The sequence below is a fragment of the Hippocampus bargibanti genome, linkage group LG22 (assembly GCF_051943395.1).
Source record: "Hippocampus bargibanti isolate YZ-2025 linkage group LG22, ASM5194339v1, whole genome shotgun sequence".
Lineage (NCBI taxonomy): Eukaryota > Metazoa > Chordata > Actinopteri > Syngnathiformes > Syngnathidae > Hippocampus > Hippocampus bargibanti.
The window spans coordinates 2,214,809-2,232,324 of NC_142755.1; the positions used below are offsets into that span (position 1 = coordinate 2,214,809).

A 17,516-nucleotide genomic window follows, 5' to 3' on the forward strand; every position below is an offset into this window, starting at 1 on the left:
TATATTATTATTCAACAATTGTGAACATGACAACTTTGAAAGTCTTCTTTTTAAGACTGTTTATCGCGGAATCAATTTCAAATCTCCGCGAGGTAAAGTCACCCGGAACAAAATAGTGACGTACGTGCGGAAGTAGCATGGGGTCGTGTCACCTGAGCAAAATAAACAGTCTAACAACCAAATTTGTCTATTTTAGTAGATTACCACGCGTCCAAGGTAATTACTACACACTATTTCAAAGATAAACATATTTACGTTTTTGATTTTGCGCGGTTGGCCTTCCAACGATTGCAAGTAAAGCTAATGCTAGCTAACCTTGACGCTGAAATAAACACATGGGATGCTAACCAGAGGAAAATATTAAAAGCTGGCTTTTAAAAGCAAATTTGACACCAGCCTCCACCCAGGCGTAACTAACTGTGCTAATCTCATCAATTTGTTTTATAGCTTTCATCGTTCCAGTGCGAGATGCGTCCAATATCCGTGGTCCTTCCATTGATGACTGCAGGTTTGGTTCTTGTATTGTTTACTGGTATATACTGTGATTGGTTATAATTTCATGTGTCTGTTAGTGACGTGGAGATCGGTTTGACATCAGACGGAAAGACAATAGTTTGCTACCACCCAACCGTGGATATTCCCTATGAACTCACCCAGGTCAGAACGCAGTACAGTAGACATAACTCACATTCCAATCATTGCATTGTTATCTGATAGATCTTTTCTTTGCTCCGTTGCAGCCGATCGAGAGGCCTGACCCGGTGGGAGGCCCTCCCGAAACGCACGAGCAGGTGATGAAGGCCCACCTCAGCAAGGATGTACTGAGGGACAAACCGGGTCCTACCATAGAGGAGCTGAGCAAGATGTTTTACACCACTAAACATCGCTGGTATCCCATTGGACAGTAAGTCAACATGCAATGCACAGTTTATGGAAAAATAACATGTTTTTTAAATATGCTTACTGTTTGTTTCTCCAATGTGAGAAAAATAAAGATGATCTCATTTCGTTTCCCTCATTATTTATAGGTACCACACAAGACGCATCAAGACCAATACCCCAAAGGACAGATAATCATGTCTATGTCTAACTTATGGCCATTTTCTGTGTAATAAACTAACAGGTATGTGCACAGAAGTTTACCCCGATTATGCCTTTTTGTTGTCTTGATCTGCTATTTTTTTCAAAGTTTATAACCCATAAAAATAATCACTGCGTGGCCTTGTGAAGATGAAGAAGAACCATGAATAAATGTAAGTGAATGGGGGTTAATAACAGTTTTGTTTTATTATGCAGTCTTATTCATCATAGAAACGACTTTTTGCTCAACAGTTTTGTTCAAAAAAACATTGCTTTCATATCAGAATTAGTGTCCATCAGAATATAACTCTAAATAAATACAATATCTAATATATATATATATATATATATATATATATATATATATATATATATATATATATATATATATATATATATATATAATATATATATATATATATATATATCCATTTGTGCTATGGGCTCACCAGTTTCACCCATAGTGGCTAATCTTTACATGGAAGAGATGGAGAAACAGGCCCTCACATCCTTCCCAGGGACAAAACCTAGACACTGGTTTAGATATGTGGACGATACTTTTGTCATAATTAAGAAACAAGAAATTCAATCCTTCACAGATCATCTCAACTCTGTAGACTTCAACATTAAATTTACTCGTGAGGACATTCAAGAGAACCAACTCGCCTTCTTGGATTGTAAAGTAATTATAAAAGAGGACAGAGCGCTAAAAACAGAAGTCTTTAGGAAGGCTACGCACACTGACCAATACTTACTTTTTGACTCTAACCACCCTTTACAACATAAACTAGGAGTTATCAGAACCCTCCAGCATAGGGCTAAACTAATACCAACTAGCACTGAAGGTAGAGAAAAGGAGTCAAAACATATCAGGAGAGCACTCACTAACTGTGGGTACCCTCAGTGGTCATTCAACAAATGTCAGAAAGAAAGAATAGCGAACGAAACCAATAATTCTACTTTATAATAATAATATTTTATTGAAAACGTGCTACAATGGCATTCTTAGGATATCAAAATATTTAAATATGACTGTACATATGTACAAAAATATGATTATACTTGTTTTGAGGAAGAGGTAAAACATAAATGGAAGAAATAACAGTTAAATATATACACAGTTGGAAATACATAACTTACTGTACTGTACGCAGTAGATTTATAATTTTATTTTATTTATGTTCCATTCGTAATTTGTACTCGTTTCTACAACCAGATGAGTAATGTTCATCAGAAAACAAACAATAAAAATAAAAATCTCAAATGCGGACGGTCCTGACCGGCCACATTTTTTCCTGTGACGTCACTCCAAACCGGAAGCGGGCGTGGTGTGCCCCGCCCCGATAGCTCAGTCCATCCAGCCTGGAGAAACAGCGACTTGCACAGCTAAAAAGATTTCAAAAAGACACACACAAACCAACCCAAAATGGCTGGTTTGCCACGCAGGATTATCAAGGTATATCCCGGCGTTGAATCAGGGCGTTAAATGGCCTTGCGTGAGGACACCGCGATGTTATTTTCAACGCGAACGGGGATTTTTTTTTGGAGACGCCGAGCCCTACGTTAGCATAGTTAGCTCCGCGGCTAACTGCTGGTCTCGCTAAGGTGTTTTGTTTGCTATTTCGGCTCCTTCGCGTTTCCTGTTCCATGTCGGATCAAATCTATTTCCCGATATTATAATTGTCAGTTAAACTCGCGATCGTCATGTGTAAGAATAACGACGCGTTTTGAGTGGGATGGGAATGGGATTCGCCAGGATAACAACTGTGTGGCTGCGGTGCTACCTTTCACATTATAATTCCTTAAATTCATATTTTAATTCCGCGTTAAACGTCTAAATCCGTTCAAAGTAGTTCATTGACGGGTTCCGGTAGAGGCTCACCAGCCTGTTCCACCACCCCTGCTTTTTTTCTTCTTTTAATCAAGTTGAGCAGGATTTGACGGCGATTAGCATAACAAAGCTAACTGACAAACGCCATTCACTAACTACTTCCTTGTTGATGTGCGAATGCTCCTATTTAGGCGTCACCGTGGATCACATTGAAAACCATCAGCTTCAATTGATGTGAAGATTTTTTTTTTTTGTGTGGCATTTTAATTTTTTGGGAGCGAGAAAGAGACATAAGATCATGCACCTAAAAGAAAATAAATCATAATTTGCATGAAATAAAATCCTCTTAAAATCGCTGTTGTTCAGGTTTTGCCTAAACGTCCCTTTTTGACAGAAAACAAATGTTTCCGCGGTGATTTCCTCAAGTGTATTCTGATCCGCCACAGGAGACGCAGCGGCTGATGCAGGAACCCGTACCAGGCATCACAGCGGCGCCCGATGAAAACAACGCACGTTACTTCCATGTGATCATCGGTGGACCCAAAGATTCTCCTTTTGAAGGGGGAACATTTAAACTTGAACTCTTTCTCCCGGAGGAGTACCCCATGGCTGCCCCCAAAGTGCGATTCATGACCAAAATCTACCACCCGAATGTTGACCGACTGGGGAGAATATGTTTAGATATTTTGAAAGGTAAGCTTGTTATATGACTCCTGGCCTTTTTGGATGTTTTGTTTTTAAACCTCCATCTTCCCGTCCGTCCTCCTACAGAGAAGTGGTCTCCGGCCTTGCAAATCCGCACAGTGTTGCTATCCATCCAGGCGTTATTAAGCGCTCCCAATCCAGATGACCCGCTTGCAAACGATGTTGCAGAGCAGTGGAAGAAGAGCGAAAGCACCGCCATCGAGACAGGTTGCCATTTTGGATTTTCAAAGATGAAAACTGTCGAACGGAAAAAAAACTGATCATTTGTCAACACTTCTGCCCCCTCCCCCCTGCACCCCCCGCAGCCCGAAAATGGACCAGGCTGTATGCAAACTGCAACGACCATCACAACGATCGTCACAGTAGCACCGGGGTCTGAACGTGATCTACCACTTGTCAACGTTTGAAATTGACGGACAAAATAAGATTATAAGTCCACATCTATTTGAAAAGAAATCTACTGTTGCAGACCTATGGGAGGGTGGGAATGGGGGGGTGACCTTAATTTTTTGTTTGTTTTCCTTTGTAAAATGCGTTTAATGTGCGTTAGCCTTTTTTCCCCACTTTCTACCTTTTTTCCCCACCCTTAACCTTCCCCTGTGTTGCTATTTAAATGCATGGACAGAGAATGACACCCTCCTTCACTTACAGTCTTAAGGTGAATAATGTGTGTTCATATACAGTATCGTGGAAGAGCCAGGCGCACATTGGTACGAAATCCTCATGCATTAAAAGTTGTCCTACTTTTAATACACGCATCGTTCTTCGACTCGTTTTTAATGTCACACACACTTTTAAGTGCAGTACACAAATTGGCCTGCTAGGGGGAGACACAACATTTTAACAGCTTGAACACAGCAGGAGCGGGCCGTCGAATGAGAACCGTCAGGTATCGAAAGTTACTCTGTTTAATTTTCTTTATTTTATTGTTATAATTATTATATTTATTACACATTTAATCGTTACTGGATTACGTAGTGGGAGATAGTAAGATACAGAGTGAGAGAGATTGATATAAATGGAAAAAAATGGGAGTAGAAATTACTACTGTGGTCAAGCTAGCCGCCACTCGCCATATTGAAATTAAGTGAAAAAAAAACAAAAATGTAAAAATATTTTACACGAAGATTGACTTAAAGTCTCATGAAAGTAAACGAAACTCTAAATAACTATTTAACTCCGATTACTGCTAAAATGTAGTAAGTGTATATTTTCTCTGCAGTTCCGCATAATGCCACAAGACGGCGCCATTTCGGATGGGACCCCATCAAACCGCACCTTTGAGGTATACCTTGACAATTATGTCGTGTGAATGAATGAATATCCACCACCTTGTTATCATATTTCATCCTACACAACAGTTTATGATCTGTTTGCCATGGTAACGCCCCGTTTGAATTGATTTTTGCAGGAAATAATGTCAAAATGAGTAATTATTAACTCATCATTGTGCCTCTCGGTGGCTGGCTCGCTGGCTTTATTGCCCGTGCGTCCTTTCTTGTAATATAGTATAAACCTGATGGCGATAACAGGTCGTATCTCAGGTCACCCAAATACAAATTTCACCCTGATCTAGTGAATTAGCCAAATTTTGTGCTACTCGGTTCACTGCAAATGCTATCCCGTAAACGCCGCAAAGAACAACAACATGGAATCCCTTTGAACATGTCACCGGAATCCCAGACACATTCTCAACTCTGTCCTCTTTCCATGCGTCGTCTTTTTTTTCTCCTCCTTACATAATAGCTCATTCATAAATCAGCAGCGCACCTCGGGGAGGGATGAGGCTGACATAAAACGTCTTCACAGGGAGCTTTTTTTACTGCAGCGTGTGAATACTGATGAGAGGTCAAGTCATGTCACGGGTGGGAAACGTACCCAAAAATAGTCCACTGCTACATTCTGCATCTCGATGCAATATTTGCTGTGATGGCATACAGGGAGAGACGTGGTGGAAATATGTATCAGGTGCAGTAAAATTCATTTTTTCCCCCCTTGCTATAAAAACAATTGGGAAATGCTTATTGGAAAATAGATTGTTTGACTTCCATGTTGGAACAAGCAGGAACATATTTGGAGCAAGATAAAAAAATGTCAACAAGACATACTCGCGGGGGGCCGACAGGGCGAGTATAAGAGGATTAGAAAGCCACGATTGATCGGATCATAGATGGCGTACGTGCGATCCCGATGAGTGTTATTTGCATAACAACGGCGGCCATTTTTCTTTCATGGAAATTGCCTCACAATCTTCTTTTGATCAATCGTGTGTCTCCCGCATGGCCGCAGTCTGCGTTTTCTCCTTGTGTTATCTCAATTTCTTATGACGCGGAGCTTCCTCAGCACACCAGGTGAAAAGTCAACGCGTACCTTGACACATTTCGACGTTTCGTTCAACGCAAGAAAAGGGTCCACGCTTCTTCATTGACGCGAATGGAGTCGATCAGCCATTGTTCAATCAGCGGCTATCGCATAGCTTTTGCCTGACGACGAATGCGATGTATTTAACTTGAACGGGTTTAGTCAATGGGGGCGGTTTTTAGGAGTGTGTGTGTGTGTGTGTGTGTGTGTGTGTGTGTGTGTGTGTGTGTGTGTGTGTGTGTGTGTGTGTGTGTGTGTGTGTGTGTGTGTTTACGTCACTCGCAAAGAAGGGACGCTGATATCATCAGCATGAATTTAATACAAACCAAATAGCGCTTAGCAGTTGTCAGCCATTTTTCTGTGTTTTTTTATTCAGCCTGATGAATGAACTCGTGTAATGAACTCATTGATCTTATAAATCACGAGAACTCCGTGTGACTTGTATGTATAATTTTCACACACTGATCAGCAGTCAAACTACTGTTCAACTGTTTACATAGAGTAAAACGCCCCAAAAAAAAAGAGCTGTTTCAACTGCTTCATGTCACAAAGACGGTACAGCAAGTGCGGTAGAATGAGTGACTCTCTGTGTCTTTGGTTTGTCCTATTAATAATAATAATACATTTCATTTATAAGCGCATTTCAAAACTCTCAAGGTCACTTTTCCAGTCACAAGATAAGTTTTGCAGCGTTTACCCAACCCGGAAGTAACTCAAATAGATCGAATGCTAGTGAGCTAGCTAATAGATGGCTAATAATAATAATACGTACCTCAAATAGATAGAAAGCTAGCTAATAGATAGCTAATAATAATAATAATACATGCCTCAAATAGATACAAAGCTAGCTAGATAATAGCTAGCTACTAATAATACATGCCTCAAATAGATACAAAGCTAGCTAGCTAATAGCTAGCTACTAATAATAATATTTGGTATTTAGTTTTTGTTTGTTTTTTTGACTTCAAGATGGCGCCGCGAGAGTGGCTGCCTTTCCAGCAGCTCCTGTATTTTGTTTTTCTACTTCTTTCTTTCCTTTCCTCTTCCTTTCATCACTTTGCTGCTGTGAAATGTAAATTTCTCCACTGCGAGACGAATAAAGGTACATCCAATCCAATTCAATCCAAAGAGTATTTGTAGAATAAATAATGTAACTTTTGCAAAAATGTGACCACTACAGTGCCAGGGTTTTTGTCATTGTCATTTGTGAATGGTAGTGAATGAGTTAATTACAGATATATCAATAATTTCACAGTGCAAAACTCACTTATTTGCATCTGTCCATCCTTTTATATATTTTTTAACGGATTTCAATTGTGAAATAGTTTACAAACCCCCCCCCACTCCATCGCCCAAGATCAAAGCAACATTGATGTCATGGAAATTTCTAAATATCATAGAGCATATTTGACATCCAATCAGAATGCTTTGCAGCCATATTGGAGGGAAAATTGATGGTAATAGCGAATATAAATCTATTTCACGCTTTTTTGTTTTCTGTTGTGATGTGATGCGGGATTGCTATGGTTGCCCTAAATTTAGTTTCTGGCATGTCACCAGTGCATCACCGTCTTGATAAAGCATCCAATCAGATCGCTGTAATTTGTCGTGTAGTCCCGCCTATTTCTAATAGCTCCTCCAATCAAATGGTTTTATCTCCAGCGGGGGGCGCGGCTTGTAGATGTCAAACTCCACTGGGTTGCGGCCATGCGCAAATGGACCCAGAGGAGGGACGTCTACATAAAATCCCTGCCGGGGGGCGGGGGTCTCCATTCACCGCTTAACAGACAACTTAAACCAGCAGCTGGAGGTCTGATCTACCTTTCTGGCATACAATCAACCGAGGGACATTTTATAAAAGAGCGTTGGAGCTTCACAACTCGTCGTCCCCCCCGCTTTTCTCAGGACTCTACGGATTTAGACGGCGGTGATGCGGCGGTTGTGTTGCTAACCTCTTTTTCTTTCGGTCTTTTCTTTTCAAATTGTCGCCGGTTCTACGTCGGGTCAAGAGCTCATTAAGGATGAAGCTGAAACCCAACCAGACCAGGACGTACGACGGCGACGGTTTCAAGAAGCGAGCGGCGTGTCTGTGCTTTAAGAACGAGCGCGAAGACGAGGTAAGAGGGGGAAGCCGCTTGGTAGTGCGTTGCCCTCCGCTACGTACACGAGCCGCGCACAGCTCTACTTTTGGGGCCTTCTCGCTTTCTAAACGTGTTATTTCATCACACATAAACTGACTTCAAATAACGTCATTTGTTTTGTTTGACTAACTCTGACGTTCATCGGGATTATCACTAAATGCGTCACAGTATGTGTGGATATAGACCATTTTTTAAAATTCATTTCTATTTGTTTTTGTCTTCGTTTTCCACTGATGCACCTTGGACCATCCAGTTTGGGCTAGTTTGGGGAGTAGAGGGGGAAAAACGAGCGTCGTCATTGGGGTCTCGAATCGGCAGCACTTTTACTACCAGTACTTTCAAAATAACCCACTTCCTCCGGCTTGTATCATTATGGAATAGCGCTTCGCTGTAACCGCTCGCTTTTATTTTGGATAGCGTCATTTGTACTTCCGCAAATATTCCTACGCGCTTGATGCAAAGTTAAGGGGCGGGGAGGCGTTTTATTACACGTCCACCGGGAATCCTCACGTACTCGGTTGAATTTATCGAATAATATCAATGGATAACTAACATTTTATTTTAACTATAATCCAGCCGTGACAATAAAAGTGCTTGAGCGTGAAGTAACTGGTGATCATTCAAGTTTTTTACTGCATCTCAACCCGCCAGTTTGACGCATAGGGTTGGTGCGTAAGAGGATTTAAAGGGGCCGCGGCATGTAAATAACGAGCATGAGCTGACAGGCATGAGTTGTTTTCACTGCAAAACTCCCTTTGCGTTTATATTCTCATCTGTCATCTGTAGTTATGGGAAATGGGATCATAAAACATTAATGTGTAATAATTTCCCCAAATAATGTAAAAGATGAAGCATATTGATGTGTCTGTGGTTTTTGTTTTATCAGTGTGCTGCAATATCAGATTCAAAATAAGTAACGTCCTTGCAGATTGAGAGAGGATTGTTATGTCATGGTTATTGGCGAGAGAGCGTAAATATTTTAAAGAAGGTTCCGAAGGTACTCCAGTTGCTCCGATTTGGGCATGTGATCGCCCGGATTTTATGAGCCTGGCATTGAATTGGCACTCACGTAATCCCAGAGGTGACTTTCCTTTGACGCCAACGCCGTCGTCTGTGATCTGAAGTTGCTAACAAAGAACTCCTTTTTAGATCCAAAGCTGCCTTCAATGTTGGACTTTGCCCCATCAATACCCACGCCTGCGACACACGAGATGCGATTGTTGTGAAAGAAGAGCCACATTGGCGCGATAGGAAATCAACCATCGACTTTTTTAGTTGTGAAAGTGTGAGGTCGTTTATCGCCATTGCATCTGCTGCGTGACATTTAAGAGTCCCGTTTTTGTATTTGACAGCTACAAGCGTTCCTGACCGTGTCGGATGAGGTGTTTATGGCGTCCGGAATATCTTGTCCAGAAGTTTCGTTGTGAGTCGGGGGCGATTCATAGTTTTATTGTGTAACCACAGATCGCAGGTGAATTTGTTTACTTCTTCCCCTGCTCAAAAATGTGTGTCATTTTCGAGTCTACAAAGTCTCCAAAATCAGGAAACTATAGGATAGTGCTACGTTAGCTAGCACTTTAGAACTATACCTATATGAGTACTCACTGATAAAGAGTATTTTTGATTTATAAAAAAATATAGCATAACCCAGAACTTCTTTATGTTGTGGCTGATAATTTTGCTAATTGTGTTGTAGTATATTGCCACCGACAGGCATGGAGGACCATTTTTTTGTATTTATTGATTTTGGCTGTGGTATCGACCTGTTTATAATAATATGACATTTCATTTATAAGCGCCTATCAAAACTCTCAAGGTCAATTTACAGTCACAGGATCAGTTTTTCTGCGGGTGAACAGCGGCAGCCACATGCGCCAGCGTTCACTCAACCCAGAAGTAACTCAAATACATAGCTAGCTAACACATAGCTAATAGATAGCCAGTTAGACAGTTAGCTAACTAGCTAGATAGATATATAGATATAGCTAGTTAGCCATATAGCTAATAAATACCCAGCTACTATAATCATATAATAATAATAATAATAATAATAATAATAGCTACCTAGGTAACCAGATAGCAAATACATAGCAAATAGATAACTAGCTAGGTAGCTAGATAATAGATAGCAAATGGATAGCAAATGGATAGCAAATAGCTAGCTAGGCAGATAGCCAGCTAGATAGCTTGCTAAATAGCCAGCTAGTTAGTTCTTAAATTATATGGATCTGGAGCATGACGGTCTGAATGTCGTTCTTGTTAGCGAATGAAAAAAAAAAAAATCCAGTGTAATCTGGATTTTGAAACGTGTTTGCGTGTCGTTGAACACTCCTCAAGTCACGCTTGAGATGTTAGCATGCGCGCCGCCGACTCAACCCGCGCAAACGGCGGCGTGTGCTGTTTCTACCGAGAAGTGCGCCTGCTAAGTTTAAAGTGACATTTGTCAACCCTCCATTGACGAGATTTACTGTAAGTGGCGGTAGAATTGAGCGGAGAAACGCCGCCGCCGCCTCTTCGTAGCAAGCGCCACTCTGGGAACTGGTGTCAATTGCTCAACAGGCAGGGAAACACTTTCGGGGCTTCTGTTTTTTTCGCCCTCCTTGCTGTAACCCGCCTTATCCAAATTTAACCTGGGTTACTATCCAGCTGTCACTTGTCCTCTGACCTATCTATCATGTCAGTGTGAGTTATTTTGTTTTTCTCGCCAAACATATGGCCACGCCCTCAACCATTCTGAACAATGAATCCTATTCCAATTGACATGGCAATGTTGTAGTAGTTCACTGCTATTGCATAACCACTCTTACTTTTCATGACTGCCATTTTCCCTCCATCATCAAGTTATTTTTAATGTCGTTAAATTGCCTTCCGATGGACACCCGCCATGACGAGTCCTCATTACTTTGCAGTATGTAGATTAAGCCCGCGACATTCCTCACAGAAAACCAAGACGGAGCCCCGTGTGTGCTTGGCAACCGTAGCGTAGCTTCGTGTTTTGGCCTAGTTACGCCAGATTTTTATTTTGTACACACATACCACCTTTTTTTTACGACACGAAGGCTCCACCAGAGCCCGAATGTGAGAACGCCGGTGACCACAAAGCAACTTATTCGCACCTTGTGGGTCACATTGTTCTACCGTGCACCTTTTTGATACTGTACAGTGCACCTGTTTTACGCCGTAAACGCCTGTACGTGTTTCTATTGTGGCGTTTGCACTATGTGCCAACACGTACTAAGATAAGTCGCCAAAGTTTTTGATTCCAGGAAGAATAATTAAATATAAACACATTGAGCACCAATACAGTAAATGCTGAAGCTCCCTCTAGTGGTCCGTGAAAGAATCGCACTATATTAATTAGCAATAACAAAATGGTGTAAATGCGCGAAATTGGAATAAAAATGGCTGTTCATATCCTTTGCCGTGTTTGTTCTGTCTGTCACTGCACACTAACATGGGAAATAGTTTTTTATTCAAATTAATTGGAACATAAACCTATTTTTCCCAATACAGGTAACGTCCGACTTATGACCAGCTCGACTTACGACCACCCGTACTTACGACCATGACTTCCAGACCCTATTTTAAAAAATGTAATTCTATGCCTCATCTGCGTAGAATAACGAATATTAGTGTCGTATCACTGAGCCCAGAGAAAACTGAGACTTCCGGTGCTGTTTTTTATTCATCAAAATATACTTAAAAACATTTTTTGGGGGGCGGGGGTTCCAACAAATGTCATTTCCAATTATGTCAATTAGAAAAAATACAGGTAACAACCGACTTACGACCGGTTCAAATTACGACCACCCATACTTCCGACCACCCTTACTTACGACCACGACCTCCAGACTCTATTTTTAAAAATGTTAATGCTACGCCTGGCACCGCTAGCGCTAGCAGGCCGGCAACACGTAATTTTGGCCAGCCAGCCAGCATCTCGCTCTCGTACAGCAATCGACCGCGTGATGGCACCAGAGGGGAAGAGTTTGCGTGTCATTTAGCCTCTGAGTCTCTCTTCAACATTTTGAATGGAATTCGACTTATGACCATGTTTACAGCGGCTGTGTTGTGACCATAAAGTGATTGGCCCACGTTGGATTGGATTGGATTGGATTGGATTTGCCTTTCTGCAGCTACGTCATAACCATTGAAAGAAATGCAGTGCTAATATCAAAACACATTGTAATTAGTGCTAAAGTATATTTTGCTTATTTTGCTGTTGTTGTTTTGCGCAGGTGTTATTGGTCAGCAGCAGTCGGCATCCGGATCAGTGGATCGTCCCCGGAGGAGGAATGGAACCCGAGGAGGAGCCTTGCGGAGCGGCGGTGCGGGAAGTCTTTGAGGAGGTGAGAAATAATTCGACAGAATATAAGGGTATAAAATAATATACAACACAGTCATAATAGAGACGGAATGACAAGAGTCATGGATGTCGCCAACCACATCTCATTCCGCAGCGGCGCCATAATAAAGGAGTTCAACGGGGTTGATAGCGTATCGCATGTACGTGCGAACGTATGCGTGTTGCGTTCGAGAACACGCAGGTCACCATCTGCGTCACACGCCGAGTGTATTTGCGGCTGAGGTGTCGCTCGTCGGGACCCTTGTCTTCTCAGGCATGACCGCGGTCTAAACTTGGCCCCTCGCAGGATTCCCGAGCGTGTCGGGACTGCGTGTCTCCATTTCGCCCAACGGATTCGGAAAGGTCCAAATAAGCAAAGCATAAAAAATTAAATACAATATAATAAATGTCTTGATTTATTTTTCCTCAGGCTGGCGTCAAGGGCAAGCTAGGACGTCTGCTTGGTGTGTTTGAGGTAAGGATTTGCATTGGATTGGATTGGATGTATCTTTATTCGTCTCCCAGTGGAGAAAATTGACATTTCACAGCAGCAAAGTTATGAAAAGGAGAGGAAAGGAAAGAAAGAAGTAGAAAAACAAAATACAGGAGCTTCTGGAAAGGCTGCCACTCTCGGTCCGGGCGCCATCTTGAAGTTAAAAGAACAAAAAAACTAACAAATAATATGACAACACCAGTCATTCATTCTTCAGCACTTGCTGTACCCTCTTTGTGACATGAAGCAGTTCTAGATGAAAGTAGTAGTAGTAGTAGATCTAGCTAGCCAGCTAGCTATTCACTATCTAGCTAGCTGGTTATCTAGCTAGGTATCTGTTGGCTAATGATTGCCTAGCTAGCAAGCTTTCTATCTATTTGAGTTACTTCCGGGTTGAGTGAACGCTGGCGTGTATGGCTACCGCTGCTCACCCTCAGAAAAACTTATCCTGTGATTGTAAAGTGACCTTGAGAGATATGACAGGTGCTTATAAATGAAATGTATTATTATTATTACGTGTGGACCAGGAAGTTCATTCACTGCCCCATCACAACAACAGCATCATCTTTTATTTTGATAGTTATCCCCACTTCCTGTTGATGCACGTTTACCTCAAGGCTTATATATATATTAATTTTTTTTTGGAATCTTAAGTGTTGTCTTTGCCGTTTTATTCCTTAAAAGCAAAACCAAGATCGGAAGCATCGGACGTACGTCTACGTGCTGACCGTCACCGAAACGTTGGAGGCGTGGGAGGACTCGGTCAACATAGGTTTGATTCCCTTTTATTTTTAGTTACAGTTACATTTCATTGTTGGCAGTTTCAATTTGTATTTTTTATTTTTTTCTGGGTAGAACATTCGATCAAAAAAGCATATTTAGATACCACTAAATGGCATTGAAGTCCTGGCTAATAGGAAAGTAGTAGTTGATGTCAAGGAAGTAATGTACCTCTCAAGTGCAAATTTTGGAATTTATTCGGGATTTGAAAACTGTGACATGAAACGCCATTCCCAAATTTGTTCAGGTTTTGGGTTTTCTTACGGTGGTGCCGATAAAGCGCTAGTCAGACCTCTGGCAATGTTTTTTTCCATTCAACGAGAGGGCAGCATTGGCCTTTTGTTCATGTTAGCGCTTCAGCTGTTGTTAAAGCGCTATATAGCGCAATATGTATGTATTGTATTTTGTACAGTTGCCCCCATTTCAAGCTTATATAACTTCATAACCATATAACTTTGGAATTAACTATTTTTTTTCTGATAAAAGAGAGTATAAGGTATTGAATGTTTATGTGGTCCTAAAACTCAATAGCTATCTACAGTATTAGCTATCTATCCAGCTAGCTAGCTATCTACTAGCTATCTATTAGCTACCTTGCTATCTTTTAGCGATCTATTAGCTATCTGGCTAGCCAGCTGGCTATCCATTAGCTATCTAGCCAGCTAGCTGGCTATCTATTAGCTAGCTATTATCTGGCTAGCTAGTTAGCTGGCTATCTATTAGATATATATACATCTAACTAGCTATTGGCTATCTATGAGCTAGGAAGCTCACCCTCTGGCTTTTCACTCCCTTCCCACAGGCCGCAAGCGCGAATGGTTCACGGTGGACGAGGCCATCAAAGTGCTTCAGAGCCACAAACCCGTGCACGCCGAGTACCTTCGGCGACTGCAGCAGCTCCAGCTCAGCTGCTCGCCCACCAACGGTAACTCCATCCTGGCCGGGCCGCCGGCCAACGACAACTACCCCCATTACAGCGCCACGGCCACCACGCCGTCCACGGGCAGCATGTTGGCTTCCTCTCGCAGATAGGACATCACGCTGGGGAGTTTTTATTCTATTTTTATTATCATTATTTTTTTTTTGTACAGCCTCGCATGGAACCGGGACGCTTTTCCACCAGTGTGTAAATAGTCTTAACTGCTGGACGGACCAAAGCCATTGCCAGAACTTGAGAAGGACTCATGCGCCTGCGCGCTACGATGGCTAAAAGCGCATGCGGCTGACTTGCACGTTTTTATTTGTATTTTTTTTTTGTATATTTTTGTTTTCTTCCCTCAGCGTGAGGACAAGCGAGGACGCCGCGGACCCTCCTGGCATGCCTTACAGTAACTTTCTATGAATGTTTTTTTTTGGTTCCATTTTTGGCACAACACACATGCTCTGCGGTCAATAAACGCAAAGCATGACCGCGCAGAGAATGTTTTTGAGACACAAAGGGTGGCTTATAGCGCAGGGTGGCGCTTTCTTAGTTGAATAAGTATTTAAAAGTCACCGCGGTTTGGCGTTGTTAAAGATGGGATGTTACACTGCAGAGTATTGCGGCCATGATGGAAAAAAATAAAATAAAATTCATAATTAGCGATTTTTTTTTTTTGTAAGGAAAAGCTTGTAATGTTCCAGGAATTTACAAGAGGAAACACACAAAAAAATTGGAGCCCTGTCAAAATAAAAGCATTGGCCTTTTGTTAATGTTAGTGCTTCAGCTGTTGTTAAAAATTGTCATAGTTTTCTATAAAATAATAGAAAATAGTTTGTTCCGAATTCAAATTATATCGCATGAAAAAAACATCTAAAAACATGTTAAAAAATGTTTTTTTAAGTTATCAGACCAGTAAAGAAAAAAAAAGCTTCTATGAATATTTGGGAGTCGTTGGTGGCCAGTTCAAAGGTCACGCCACGCCGTCCGTGAATTGCTACCTCAGTCTAAGTAAACGCAATCCAGCGAGCCTCTCCGCTGACAACGCCGTCGTTACACTTGATGATGATGATGATGTCACATAAGGAAAAAGTTCCCCCATTTTCAAACCATTCAATGGTCTCTGCAGTATAAAATACCCGTGTTTAACCACGCGCTGTTTCCCACGACGCACCTTCACCTTTACAGATGGTACAGTCTCGTTACTTTTGTTTTTATCATCCGGTGTCGCCCCGGGAGGCCTTGATTGAGGTGCTTGAGACTTCTCAAGAACCTCATCCACTTTTTCTGCCAAAAATAGAAGTCAAACATTCAGATAGAAGGGTATAAAGTTGCTTCTGAATGACGACGCTTGAATTAGCCTTTGGAAATGTATCGGGACTTTATTTTTTAATCGGAATGAACCTGTTCTTAGTTTTCTTATCTTTTTAACAATGTACAAAAACTGGAAAACCCATTACACAACACCCCCCACACACCCCTGTGTACTTGGTACAGTCCAGGCCATGTTTTTTTTTTTTTTGAATGTGTTTCATTTTTTGAATGTGTTGCATTAAAACTCAAGTCGTAACAATAGCCTTGAATCTAAACTGGTAGAACCGGAGGAAAATATTTTTTTTAATTTTGCACAGTATCCAAAACATGGCTAAAATGTTAGCGTGAAAGTGTTACGGATGCGAGTCGTGTGCCAAATCTCAACATTTCATACAGAAATATATGTAAAAAATCATGATTTAATAATGTGAAAAAAAGTGTATTGTTCAACTTGTGACTTATGAATGACTTGTATCATGTAATAACGCATTATACATTTAAATTAAATCCCCTCGCGTAATCCTGCAGGCAATTATTGAACCTCCGTTCACCCCTAAAAAAAATCATATTTAATGCAAATGAATGTAAGCTTGGTGAAAGTCTCGTTGTTTCTCGCGACAACGCGATAAATGAATGTTGGTAAAATCGGAGCATATGGTGATTCTTAGGCACGGTGACGTCAACATTGACTGACTTCAAACTGGAAATATTGGGGGTCGGGGATATTAAATGGGGATAAATTCTTACTGTAAGTGTTTGTGGTGCTTGTCTTTCTATACTAGTTAGTGAAACGTTATGCAACCATGGGGTTAATATTCACCAATAATTTACACAGCCCCGTGCCACTTATGTTCCTGTTATTGGAAGACAAATGTGACACTTTGTCGCTGTATTAAATGGCAATGACACCGGAGGGGTAATATTCAAGGACCCTTTCGCAGCTAAAGGAGCCTGCGGTAAAAATAGTGTCCTAGCAACATCGAACCTGAGAGCCCTACAAAGACAAAGGCCGTCGCGTAACGAATCAGACAGCTTATGTGATATAAAACAAGAGGTATCCAAACTTATTGAATCAATCAAAATAATATATAAAGGCATATTTCTGATTTTTTAACCTAGAGTGTAATTACCGTGTGTTGCCAAGGATGCATAACATTATTTAAAATTATCTATACAGATATGTTTATTTAAAATATTAATGACTAAGGACAACAATTATGCTGACTTTGTGTTGTTACGTAGATTATGCATTTGTCAATAAAGTTATTTATTTGTCCCACAATTTCTTAGAAAATATTTATGTAAAAAATACAAAGAAAATGATTTACAAAAATACAAACATTATAAATTGACAGTACGTACATATTTATAAAGTTTATTAATGTATTCATCGTAATATCGCGGTATTTCAGGAACGACTACAACGTAAACATGGCGGAGGCGAAAAGTAGACCCATCCATTGGCCCCAAAACTTATAATTACAGCCATTTATAATTCCTTTCTTAAAATTTAGGACATACAAAAGTGAACCCAGCTGCATAATTAT

At 41.0% G+C, this 17,516-nt stretch overlaps 3 protein-coding genes across 4 annotated transcripts; all 3 read left to right on the forward strand.

Annotated features, from left to right (window-relative positions):
• Nucleotides 1–84: 84 nt before the first annotated feature.
• On the forward strand, nt 85–1,142 carry mrpl42 (mitochondrial ribosomal protein L42). The gene is made up of 5 exons (XM_088988908.1): nt 85–216; nt 448–508; nt 573–657; nt 741–904; nt 1,029–1,142. Exons 1-5 carry the CDS (start codon nt 138–140, stop codon nt 1,072–1,074), a joined length of 435 nt encoding a protein of 144 aa, XP_088845034.1. The 5' UTR covers nt 85–137; the 3' UTR covers nt 1,075–1,142.
• Nucleotides 1,143–2,382: 1,240 nt separating this feature from the next.
• ube2nb (ubiquitin-conjugating enzyme E2Nb) lies at nt 2,383–4,372 on the forward strand. Its single transcript, XM_088988827.1, has 4 exons — nt 2,383–2,536; nt 3,358–3,604; nt 3,683–3,823; nt 3,922–4,372. The coding sequence occupies exons 1-4, from the start codon at nt 2,507–2,509 to the stop codon at nt 3,993–3,995; spliced, it is 492 nt and encodes a 163-aa protein (XP_088844953.1). The 5' UTR covers nt 2,383–2,506; the 3' UTR covers nt 3,996–4,372.
• A 3,288-nt stretch (nt 4,373–7,660) lies between these two features.
• Nucleotides 7,661–16,715, forward strand: nudt4b (nudix (nucleoside diphosphate linked moiety X)-type motif 4b). Of its 2 annotated transcripts, XM_088988826.1 has the most exons (6): nt 7,661–7,787; nt 7,987–8,094; nt 12,357–12,467; nt 12,894–12,938; nt 13,641–13,728; nt 14,539–16,715. In XM_088988826.1, exons 2-6 carry the CDS (start codon nt 7,999–8,001, stop codon nt 14,766–14,768), a joined length of 570 nt encoding a protein of 189 aa, XP_088844952.1. In that variant the 5' UTR covers nt 7,661–7,787; nt 7,987–7,998; the 3' UTR covers nt 14,769–16,715. The 2 variants fall into 2 exon arrangements, with proteins under 2 accessions (XP_088844952.1, XP_088844950.1); XM_088988824.1 differs by having other exon boundaries at nt 7,685–8,094.
• Nucleotides 16,716–17,516: the final 801 nt, after the last annotated feature.

Bases quoted from the DNA above. Each gene is read 5' to 3' on its own strand.
- mrpl42 (XM_088988908.1), top strand. From the start codon at position 138: ATGGGGTCGTGTCACCTGAGCAAAATAAACAGTCTAACAACCAAATTT. The intron at 217-447 runs GTAATTACTACA...TTTGTTTTATAG, and splicing joins TAGATTACCACGCGTCCAAG to CTTTCATCGTTCCAGTGCGA. The intron at 509-572 runs GTTTGGTTCTTG...TGTGTCTGTTAG, and splicing joins CCTTCCATTGATGACTGCAG to TGACGTGGAGATCGGTTTGA.
- ube2nb (XM_088988827.1), top strand. From the start codon at position 2,507: ATGGCTGGTTTGCCACGCAGGATTATCAAG. The intron at 3,605-3,682 runs GTAAGCTTGTTA...GTCCTCCTACAG, and splicing joins ATGTTTAGATATTTTGAAAG to AGAAGTGGTCTCCGGCCTTG. The intron at 3,824-3,921 runs GTTGCCATTTTG...CACCCCCCGCAG, and splicing joins AAGCACCGCCATCGAGACAG to CCCGAAAATGGACCAGGCTG.
- nudt4b (XM_088988826.1), top strand. From the start codon at position 7,999: ATGAAGCTGAAACCCAACCAGACCAGGACGTACGACGGCGACGGTTTC. The intron at 8,095-12,356 runs GTAAGAGGGGGA...TGTTTTGCGCAG, and splicing joins AGAACGAGCGCGAAGACGAG to GTGTTATTGGTCAGCAGCAG. The intron at 13,729-14,538 runs GTTTGATTCCCT...CCCTTCCCACAG, and splicing joins GGAGGACTCGGTCAACATAG to GCCGCAAGCGCGAATGGTTC.